Source organism: Dendropsophus ebraccatus, chromosome 13 (genome assembly GCF_027789765.1).
Source record: "Dendropsophus ebraccatus isolate aDenEbr1 chromosome 13, aDenEbr1.pat, whole genome shotgun sequence".
NCBI lineage: Eukaryota > Metazoa > Chordata > Amphibia > Anura > Hylidae > Dendropsophus > Dendropsophus ebraccatus.
In genome coordinates this window covers 7,016,326-7,027,972 of record NC_091466.1, presented here as the reverse complement: position 1 = coordinate 7,027,972, position 11,647 = coordinate 7,016,326, and the positions used below count along the sequence as shown (strand labels likewise).

Sequence of the window (11,647 nt, the reverse complement as noted above, 5' to 3'; positions counted from 1 at the left end):
ATCAGGCGCACTGCTGTGTAATGCTCTGCAGGGATCAGGCGCACTGCTGTGTAATGCTCTGCAGGGATCAGGCACACTGCTGTGTAATGCTCTGCAGGGATCAGGCTCACTGCTGTGTAATGCTCTGCAGGGATCAGGCGCACTGCTGTGTAATGTAATGCTCTGCAGGGATCAGGCACACTGCTGTGTAATGCTCTGCAGGGATCAGGCGCACTGCTGTGTAATGTAATGCTCTGCAGGGATCAGGCGCACTGCTGTGTAATGCTCTGCAGGGATCAGGCGCACTGCTGTGTAATGTAATGCTCTGCAGGGATCAGGCGCACTGCTGTGTAATGCTCTGCAGGGATCAGGTGCACTGCTGTGTAATGCTCTGCAGGGATCAGGCACACTGCTGTGTAATGCTCTGCAGGAATCAGGCACACTGCTGTGTAATGCTCTGCAGGGATCAGGTGCAATGCTGTGTAATGCTCTGCAGGGATCAGGCACACTGCTGTGTAATGCTCTGCAGGGATCAGGTGCACTGCTGTGTAATGCTCTGCAGGGATCAGGCACACTGCTGTGTAATGCTCTGCAGGAATCAGGCACACTGCTGTGTAATGCTCTGCAGGGATCAGGTGCAATGCTGTGTAATGCTCTGCAGGGATCAGGCACACTGCTGTGTAATGTTCTGCAGGGATCAGGCACACTGCTGTGTAATTTAATGCTCTGCAGGCAGAAAGCACACTGCTGTGTAGTTTAATGCTCTGCAGGGATCAGGCGCACTGTTGTGTAATGCTCTGCAGGGATCAGGCGCACTCCTGTGTAATGTAATGCTCTGCAGGGAGCAGGCGCACTGCTGTGTAATGCTCTGCAGGGAGAAAGCACACTGCTGTGTAATGCTCTGCAGGGATCAGGCGCACTGCTGTGCAATGTAATGCTCTGCAGGGATCAGGCGCACTGCTGTGTAATGCTCTGCAGGTATTGAATCTGGACAATGTGTAATTGAACTGCCATTCAGGAGCATGGTAAAGCTGGGTGAGAATAAATATGGCTGCCATGCAGAGGTTGTCACTCAGCTTCCCTATGCTCCTCAGTAATACATCCCTGAATACTATAACTAGGCAGCTGTGATGCCTGCTGGGGCAGCTGCCATAGTGAACAGTGCAGGGAGATGTAGGAGAGCCGTACAGGCTCCTGTTCTGGATCATACTAGTGTGGTGTCCCACTACCGGTGTCTCTTATTGTCTTTACACATCCACATAAACTAGTTAGTTCAGGTACTGTATCACGTGAAGTGACTTTAGCTGCATTCTCTTCTACAGCCACAAGGTGTCTCCCTCCCCCTGTGCAAAACTGCAGGCTATGCAAATGGTTATGCTATGGTTATGTGTAGAGATGAGCGAACCTGGAGCATGATGTAGTCCATCCGAACCCGAACGTTCAGCATTTGATTAGCGGTGGCTGCTGAAGTTGGATAAAGCCCTAAGGCTATGTGGAAATCATGGATATAGTCATTGGCTGCATCCATGTTTTCCAGACAACCTTAGAGCTTTATCCAAGTTCAGCAGCCCCAGCTAATCACATGCTGAACGTTCGGGTTCGGATGGACTCCAGCATGCTCCAGGTTCGCTCATCTCTAGTTATGTGTGATGTTTTAGGGATTTCCTGTCACACCACCCTCTATGAGGTAGGGATTCCCTGTGAGGTAGGGAGTAGAGCTTTAGTTTGTCTATAGAGTGGGTAGGACAAGACCCAGGTTCCTGCTGCAGTGGCTAAGGCCTGAACAGGGACTAACACCTCTTTTCTAAGCTGTGATGCACTGGATCATAGAGAGACCCCCTCCCTTGCCTATGCTGAGGACAGTCAGGACAGGGAGCCATGCCGGGGACCAGGAATGAGATGGGGAGCCATGCTGTGTACTAGGAATGAGATGGGGAGCCATGCCGGGGACCAGGAATGAGATGGGGAGCCATGCTGGGGACCAGGAATAAGATGGGGACCAGGAATAAGATGAGGAGCCATGCCCGGGACCAGGAATGAGATGGGGAACCATGGCGGGGACCAGGAATGAGATGGGGAGCCATGCCGGGGACCAGGAATGAGATGAGGACCAGGAATGAGATGGGGAGCCATGCCGGGGACCAGGAATGAGATGAGGACCAGGAATGAGATGGGGAGCCATGCCGGGGACCAGGAATGAGATGGGGACCAGGAATAAGATGAGGAGCCATGCCCGGGACCAGGAATGAGATGGGGACCAGGAATGAGATGGGGAGCCATGCCGGGGACCAGGAATGAGATGGGGAGCCATGCCGGGGACCAGGAATGAGATGAGGACCAGGAATGAGATGGGGAGCCATGCCGGGGACCAGGAATGAGATGAGGACCAGGAATGAGATGGGGAGCCATGCCGGGGACCAGGAATGAGATGGGGAGCCATGCTGGGGACCAGGAATGAGATGGGGACCAGGAATAAGATGAGGAGCCATGCCGGGGACCAGGAATGAGATGGGGACCAGGAATAAGATGAGGAGCCATGCCGGGGACCAGGAATAAGATGAGGAGCCATGCCGGGGACCAGGAATAAGATGAGGAGCCATGCCGGGGACCAGGAATAAGATGGGGACCAGAAATAAGATGGGGAGCCATGCTGGGGACCAGGAATGAGATAAGGAGCCTTGCCGGGGACCAGGAATGAGATGGGGAGCCTTGCCGGGGACCAGGAATGAGATGAGGAGCCATGCCGGGGACCAGGAATGAGATGGGGAGCCTTGCCGGGGACCAGGAATGAGATGGGGAGCCTTGCCGGGGACCAGGAATGAGATGAGGAGCCTTGCCGGGGACCAGGAATGAGATGGGGAGCCATGCTGTGGACCAGTAATGAGATGGGGACCAGAAATAAGATGGGGAGCCATGCTGGGGACCAGGAATGAGATGGGGAGCCTTGCCGGGGACCAGGAATGAGATGGGGAGCCTTGCCGGGGACCAGGAATGAGATGAAGAGCCATGCCGGGGACCAGGAACGAGATGGGGAGCCATGCTGGGGACCAGGAATGAGATGGGGACCAGGAATAAGATGAGGAGCCATGCCCGGGACCAGGAATGAGATGGGGACCAGGAACTAGATGAGGAGCCATGCCGGGGACCAGGAATGAGATGGGGACCAGGAATAAGATGAGGAGCCATGCCCGGGACCAGGAATGAGATGGGGACCAGGAATAAGATGAGGAGCCATGCCGGGGACCAGGAATGAGATGGGGACCAGGAATAAGATGAGGAGCCATGCCCGGGACCAGGAATGAGATGGGGACCAGGAATAAGATGAGGAGCCATGCCGGGGACCAGTAATGAGATGGGGACCAGAAATAAGATAGGGAGCCATGCTGGGGACCAGGAATGAGATGGGGAGCCTTGCCGGGGACCAGGAATGAGATAAGGAGCCTTGCCGGGGACCAGGAATGAGAAGGGGAGCCTTGCCGGGGACCAGGAATGAGATGAGGAGCCATGCCGGGGACCAGGAATGAGATGGGGAGCCATGCTGGGGACCAGGAATGAGATGTGGAGCCATGCCGGGGACTAGGAATGAGATGGGGAGCCTTGCCGGGGACCAGGAATGAGATGGGGAGCCATGCTGGGGTACAGGAATGAGATGGGGAACCATGCCGGGGTACAGGAATGAGATGGGGAACCATGCCGGGGTACAGGAATGAGATGAGGAGCCATGCTGTGTACTAGGAATGAGATGGGGACCAGGAACTAGATGAGGAGCCATGCCGGGGACCAGGAATGAGATGGGGACCAGGAATAAGATGAGGAGCCATGCTGGGGACCAGGAATAAGATGAGGAGCCATGCCGGGGACCAGGAATGAGATGGGAGCCATGCCGGGGACCAGGAATGAGATGGGGACCCGGAATGAGATGAGGAGCCATGCTGGGGACTAGGAATGAGATGGGGAGCCATGTCAGGGACCAGGAATAAGATGAGGAGCCATGTCAGGGACCAGGAATAAGATGGAGACCAGGAATGAGATGGGGAGCCATGCCGGGGACCAGGAATGAGATGGGGAGCCATGCCGGGGACCAGGAATGAGATGAGGAGCCATGCCGGCGACCAGGAATGAGATGGGGAGCCATGCCGGAGACCAGGAATGAGATGGGGAGCCATGCTGGGGACTAGGAATGAGATGGGAAGCCATGCTGGGGACTAGGAATGAGATGGGGAGCCATGCCAGGGACCAGGAATGAGATGGGGACCAGGAATGAGATGAGGAGCCATGCCGGGGACCAGGAATGAGATGGGGAGCCATGCTGGGGACTAGGAATGAGATGGGAGCCATGCCAGGGACCAGGAATGAGATGGGGACCAGGAATGAGATGAGGAGCCATGCCGGGGACCAGGAATGAGATGGGGAGCCATGCTGGGGACCAGGAATGAGATGGGGAGCCATGCTGGGGACTAGGAATGAGATGGTGAGCCATGCCGGGGACTAGGAATGAGATGGGAAGCCATGCCGGGGACCAGGAATAAGATGAGGAGCCATGCCGGGGACCAGGAATAAGATGAGGAGCCAGGCTTCCTGCACCTCTCCATGCTAGCCTCAGCCTGGACCGCAGTGACTTTACAGAAATGACAGCTCCTGCTTCATCAGGCTCAGGTTCTCCCATATGGATCCATACCCCCCATATCATACCCTACAGGTGGAGCACCCCCCTCTGCCCCGGTTCAGGACACAAGTCCATGTAGACGGCGTGGAAGAGGTTTATTATAATGTTGACATGGAAGAGAAGATGGCTAATGATATTATGTTACATGAGGAGTCCAGGGTGGAGGCTCCATGGCCTCCGGGGGGCTTCTGTCCCCTCCTCTTCATGGTGGAGATCAGTCATCCTTGTGTTTGATCAGTCCTTTACTGATGAGATCTGGAATCTCCACCGCCAACCAGGGCCCCAGCTACGAGAGACCAGAGAATGTCGTAAGAATGGCGCTGCTAACAGTGGTGGGAAGTACAATGCCCCGCCCACAAACACCCAAGTAGATATCTACATATACCCTGGTGCTTTGCAGCCTGTAATGGGAGACAGTATGATGTCATGTCTATATAGTACTCACCCCCAGGGCGATGAGGTGCGCCAGTCCAAATTTAGGGACATTCCGCGCCCAGAGTGGCTTGAAGTGTTCTGTCAGACAGATCTTACCTCCCCTGTATAAGAGAAAAATACAACATTATCACCAAGTCTTATTACACCAGGAGGAGCAGCAGCACCACCACCTAGCACATGCTAAGTATCATTACACCAGGACGAGAAGGAGCACCACCACCACCACCTATCACATGCTAAGTATCATTACACCAGGAGGAGAAGGAGCACCACCACCACCTAGCACATCCTGGGTATGATCACACCAGGGGAGCAGCAGCACTATTTATCACATCCCGGGTATCATTACACCAGGAGGAGCAGCAGCACCACCACCTAGCACATGCTAAGTATCATTACACCAGGAGGAGAAGGAGCACCACCACCACCTATCACATGCTAAGTGTCATTACACCAGGAGGAGAAGGAGCACCACCATCACCTATCACATCCTGGGTATGATCACACCAGGGGAGCAGCAGCACTATTTATCACATCCTGGGTATCATTACACCAGGGGGAGCAGCAGCACCACCTATCACATGCTGGATCATCTTACACCAGGGTGAGCAGCATCCATTTATCACATGCAGGGTACCATTACACCAGGAGACACCACAGCAGCACCACCCATTACATGCCGGTATCCCGGTATAATTACACCAACGGGAGCAGCAGCACCACCTGTAACATGCTGGGTGTCATTACACCAGGGGGAGCAGCACCACCTATCACATGCTGGGTATCATTACACCAGGAGGAGAAGCACCACCTACCACAGGCCATATCTTATTACACCAGGAGGAGCAGCACCATCTGTCACATGCCATATCTTATTACACCAGGAGGAGCAGCACAATCTGTCACATGCTGGGTCTTATTACACCAGGGGGCACAGAAGCACCACCTATTACATGCCAGTTCTTATTACACAAGGAGGAGCAGCACCACCTATCACATGCTGGATGTTCTTACACCAGGGTAAGCAGCATCCATTTATCACATGTGGGGTATCATTACACCAGGGAACACCACAGCAGCACCACCTATCACATGCTGGATCATCTTACACCAGGGGGAGCAGCATCCATTTATCACATTCAAGGTATCATTACACCAGGGGACACCACAGCAGCACCACCCATTACATGCCGGTATCATTACACCAGGGGAAGCAGCAGCACCACCTATTACATGCCAACTGCATATCATACAATCAAGCAGCCCTCGGCACCTCACACTTCCAGGCGGTGAGGACGCCAGAGACGCGGTGCAGAAACAGACACGTCACTTGTATGTTATGTTAGACTGTGACTGTGCCAATGCACTGTGTGAACTCAGGCCTTGTGTCCCTTACCTCTGCAGATCCTCCAAAGCTGAGAGTGGTCTCCTGACGAGGCACCTGTACACTCCTATACACCCATACCTGCACCTGCACCTACACACTCTCATACCTGTACACTCACACCCCCGTACACTCCAGCCTCTACACTCTCATACCTACACTCACACCCCTGTGCCTGTACACTCCCATACCTGCACCTGCACACTCTCACACCTGTACTCTCACACCCCTGTACACTCTCATACCTACACACTCACACCCCTGTACACTCTCATACCTACACACTCACACCCCTGTACCTGTACACTCCCATACCTGCACCTGCACACTCTCATACCTGTACACTCACACTCCCGTACACTCCAGCCTCTGCACACTCTCATACCTGCACACTCACACCCCTGTACACTCCAGCCTCTGCACACTCACACCCCTGTACACTCCCGTACCTGTACATTTTTGCTGTCTTCCCATCTAATTCGGGAATGGCAATTTCTGGCGCTGTGGAGGGATACGTCACCGGGATCTGTATGGTGATAATAATGAGGGGCTCAGTATATAATGCCTCATCCTTATAATAATAACATTCTAATAAAACTTACATCAAACTCAACGTCAAACTCGTACTTGAGGAGCTCGTGGATGTACCAGCATTTCCCAAACCACCTGCAAGACAGACGCAGAGCCGCCATTACTATGTGCACCGCCTGTGCTGGCAGCCAGAGGGCGACGCATGGGCACAAAGCTGCCCCCAGAGCTTACCGGGTGCCTTCCTTGTTGGACTCCAAGCGGAACCAGTCATTGTCGGCCCTCTTGTTATTCTCTACATACTGAGGGGAAGAAGAGGAGATAAGTGAGGATACAGGACTAGAGTCAGGTCATAGCGGTCAGCAGCTGTGAGACCACCATAAATCCCCTAGGACTGAGGATCCCCCCCAATACAGGACAGAGGATACCCCCCCCCCAATACAGGACAGAGGATACCCCCCCAATACAGGACAGAGGATAACCCCCCCCCCAAATACAGAACTGAGGATACCCTCCCCCCCAATACAGGACAGAGGATCCCCCCCAATACAGGACAGAGGATACCCCTCCCCCAATACAGGACAGAGGATAACCCCCCCCCCAATACAGGACAGAGGATAACCCCCCCCCAATACAGGACAGAGGATACCCTCCCCCCCCCCCAATACAGGACAGAGGATACCCTCCCCCCCAATACAGGACAGAGGATCCCCCCCAATACAGGACAGAGGATACCCCTCCCCCAATACAGGACAGAGGATAACCCCCCCCCCAATACAGGACAGAGGATAACCCCCCCCAATACAGGACAGAGGATACCCTCCCCCCCCCCCCAATACAGGACAGAGGATACCCTCCCCCCAAATACAGGACTGAGGATACCCTCCCCCCAAATACAGGACAGAGGATACCCCCCCCCCAAATACAGGACAGAGGATACCCTCCCCCCCAATACAGGACAGAGGATCCCCCCCAATACAGGACAGAGGATACCCCTCCCCCAATACAGGACAGAGGATAACCCCCCCCCCAATACAGGACAGAGGATAACCCCCCCCCCAATACAGGACAGAGGATAACCCCCCCCCAATACAGGACAGAGGATACCCTCCCCCCCCCCAATACAGGACAGAGGATACCCTCCCCCCAAATACAGGACTGAGGATACCCTCCCCCCAAATACAGGACTGAGGATACCCTCCCCCCAAATACAGGACTGAGGATACCCTGCCCCCAAATACAGGACTGAGGATACCCTGCCCCCCAATACAGGACAGAGGATCCCCCCCAATACAGGACAGAGGATACCCCTCCCCCAATACAGGACAGTGGATAACCCCCCCCCCAATACAGGACAGAGGATAACCCCCCCCCCAATACAGGACAGAGGATACCCTCCCCCCCCCCCAATACAGGACAGAGGATACCCTCCCCCCCAATACAGGACAGAGGATCCCCCCCAATACAGGACAGAGGATACCCCTCCCCCAATACAGGACAGAGGATAACCCCCCCCCAATACAGGACAGAGGATAACCCCCCCCAATACAGGACAGAGGATACCCTCCCCCCCCCCCCAATACAGGACAGAGGATACCCTCCCCCCAAATACAGGACTGAGGATACCCTCCCCCCAAATACAGGACTGAGGATACCCTCCCCCCAAATACAGGACTGAGGATACCCTCCCCCCCAATACAGGACAGAGGATCCCCCCCAATACAGGACAGAGGATACCCCTCCCCCAATACAGGACAGAGGATAACCCCCCCCCCAATACAGGACAGAGGATAACCCCCCCCCCCAATACAGGACAGAGGATAACCCCCCCCCAATACAGGACAGAGGATACCCTCCCCCCCCCCAATACAGGACAGAGGATACCCTCCCCCCCCCCAATACAGGACAGAGGATACCCTCCCCCCAAATACAGGACTGAGGATACCCTCCCCCCAAATACAGGACTGAGGATACCCTCCCCCCAAATACAGGACTGAGGATACCCTGCCCCCAAATACAGGACTGAGGATACCCTGCCCCCAAATACAGGACTGAGGATACCCTGCCCCCAAATACAGGACTGAGGATACCCTCCCCCCAAATACAGGACTGAGGATACCCTCCCCCCAAATACAGGACTGAGGATACCCTCCCCCCCAAATACAGGACTGAGGATACCCTCCCCCCAATACAGGACAGAGGATACTCTCCCCCAATACAGGACAGAGGATACCCCCCCCCTCCCCCCAATACAGGACAGAGGATACTCTCCCCCAATACAGGACAGAGGATACCCCCCAAATACAGGACTGAGGATACCCCCCAATACAGGACTGAAGATACCCCCCAATACAGAACAGAGGAGAGGATACCCCCCCAATACAGGACAGAGGACACCCCCCCCAATACAGGACAGAGGATACCCCCCCCCCCGCAAATACAGGACAGAGGACACCCTCCCCCCCTACAGGGCAGAGGATAGCACCCCCAAATACAGGATAGAGGATGCCCTCCCCCCAATACAGGACAGAGGATAACCTCCCCCCAAATACAGGACAGAGGATACCCCCCAAATACAGGACAGAGGATAACCCCCCAAATACAGGACAGAGGATACCCCCCAATACAGGACAGAGGATAACCCCCCAAATACAGGACAGAGGATACCCCCCAATACAGGACAGAGGATACCCCCCAATACAGGACAGAGGATACCCCCCAATACAGGACAGAGGATACCCCCCCCCCAATACAGGACAGAGGATACCCCCCGATACAGGACAGAGGATACCCCCCGATACAGGACTGAGGATACCCCCCGATACAGGACTGAGGATACCCCCCCCCCCCCGATACAGGACTGAGGATACCCCCCAATACAGGACTGAGGATACCCCCCAATACAGGACAGAGGATACCCCCCCCCCCCCCCGCAAATACAGGACAGAGGACACCCCCCCCCCCTACAGGACAGAGGATAACACCCCCAAATACAGGACAGAGGAGGGGATACCCCCCCAATACAGGACAGAGGTTACCCCCCCCCCGCAAATACAGGACAGAGGACCCCCCCCCCCCCCCCCGCAAATACAGGACAGAGGACACCCTCCCCCGCAAATACAGGACAGAGGACACCCTCCCCCCCTACAGGACAGAGGATAACACCCCCAAATACAGGACAGAGGATGCCCTCCCCCCAATACAGGACAGAGGATAACCTCCCCCCAAATACAGGACTGAGGATACCCCCCCCAATACAGGACAGAGGATAACCTCCCCCCAAATACAGGACAGAGGATACCCCCCCAATACAGGACAGAGGATACCCCCCCGATACAGGACAGAGGATACCCCCCCGATACAGGACAGAGGAAACCCCCCGATACAGGACAGAGGATACCCCCCGATACAGGACAGAGGATATCCCCCGATACAGGACAGAGGATACCCTCCCCCAATACAGGACAGAGGACACCTCCCCAATACAGGACTGAGGATACCCTCCCCCCCAAATACAGGACAGAGAATACCCTCCCCCCAATACAAGACTGAGAATACCCCCCCACACACACACACACACCCAATACAGGACAGAGGATACCCTCCCCCCAATACAGGACAGAGGATACCCTCCCCCCAATACAGGACAGAGGATACCCTCCCCCCAATACAGGACAGAGGATACCCTCCACCCAATACAGGACAGAGGATACCCTCCCGATACAGGACAGAGGATACCCTCCCCCCAATACAGGACAGAGGATAACCCCCCCCCCCCCCCAATACAGGACAGAGGATACCCTCCACCCAATACAGGACAGAGGATACCCTCCACCCAATACAGGACAGAGGATACCCTCCCCCCAATACAGGACAGAGGATACCCTCCCCCCAATACAGGACAGAGGATACCCTCCCCCCCAATACAGGACAGAGGACACCTCCCCAATACAGGACTGAGGATACCCTCCCCCCAATACAGGACAGAGGACACCCCCCAAATAAAGGACTGAGGATACCCCCCAATACAGGACTGAGGATACCCTCCCCCCAATACAGGACAGAGGATACCCTCCCCCCAATACAGGACAGAGGATACCCTCCCCCCAATACAGGACAGAGGATACCCTCCCCCCAATATAGGACAGAGGATACCCTCCACCCAATACAGGACAGAGGATACCCTCCCCCCAATACAGGACAGAGGATTAGTTGGAGGCTCAATGGCCAGTAGGGGGCGCAGGAACCAGAATGAAGCTGCACTACATATCAGTGCTGATGTCACATTCATCCAGCCGAAATGACAGCCGGAACCTTTCTCCTGATCTACATGTTGCCGGGGGGAGGCTTTACCACGTGACACCTTCACCTTTATCAGCGCCTGGTATTCCTCCTTCAGCCGCTGCACCCACAGCTCCTTGTCCCGCGGGCTGGCATTAGTCTTCAGCAGAGGGATCTCCGACACTACCCGGCGAGTCGCCTCATCCACCATGTTGGAAAGGGAAGGAAATCCCGGAAGCGGAAGTGTCGGTCATGCCAGTGTGACGCTGCGGCGGCCATTTTGATCCCTGGCGAATTAATTTCTGCCTTTCTACCTCCTCCTAGTAGCTGAGTGGTGTGATGGATTCCATGATGGAATTATGGTAGGAAAACCT

The 11,647-nt window shown here is 55.1% G+C and overlaps 2 protein-coding genes across 2 annotated transcripts in view; one reads left to right on the top strand and one right to left on the bottom strand.

Annotated features, from left to right (window-relative positions):
* Positions 1-4,721: 4,721 nt before the first annotated feature.
* UFC1 (ubiquitin-fold modifier conjugating enzyme 1) lies at positions 4,722-11,511 on the bottom strand. The gene is made up of 6 exons (XM_069951401.1): positions 11,362-11,511; positions 7,227-7,294; positions 7,067-7,130; positions 6,914-6,990; positions 5,091-5,181; positions 4,722-4,931 (listed from the first exon to the last, which is right to left on the bottom strand). Exons 1-6 carry the CDS (start codon positions 11,482-11,484, stop codon positions 4,860-4,862), a joined length of 495 nt encoding a protein of 164 aa, XP_069807502.1. The 5' UTR covers positions 11,485-11,511; the 3' UTR covers positions 4,722-4,859.
* The window catches only part of LOC138771567 (gonadotropin-releasing hormone II receptor-like), a 54,938-nt gene continuing 54,658 nt past the window's right edge, over positions 11,368-11,647 (top strand). The window contains exon 1 of the mRNA XM_069951398.1: positions 11,368-11,635. The gene's annotated coding sequence lies outside the window, so the exon portion shown is untranslated. The remainder of the gene's footprint in view (positions 11,636-11,647) is intronic.

What these genes read in the sequence shown, in the direction of transcription:
- UFC1 (XM_069951401.1), bottom strand. Translation starts at nt 11,484, where the DNA reads ATGGTGGATGAGGCGACTCGCCGGGTAGTGTCGGAGATCCCTCTGCTG. An exon ending in AATACCAGGCGCTGATAAAG is followed by an intron (nt 7,295 to 11,361) that starts GTGAAGGTGTCA and finishes TCTTCCCCTCAG; the next exon opens with TATGTAGAGAATAACAAGAG. An exon ending in AGTTTGACGTTGAGTTTGAT is followed by an intron (nt 6,991 to 7,066) that starts GTAAGTTTTATT and finishes ATCACCATACAG; the next exon opens with ATCCCGGTGACGTATCCCTC.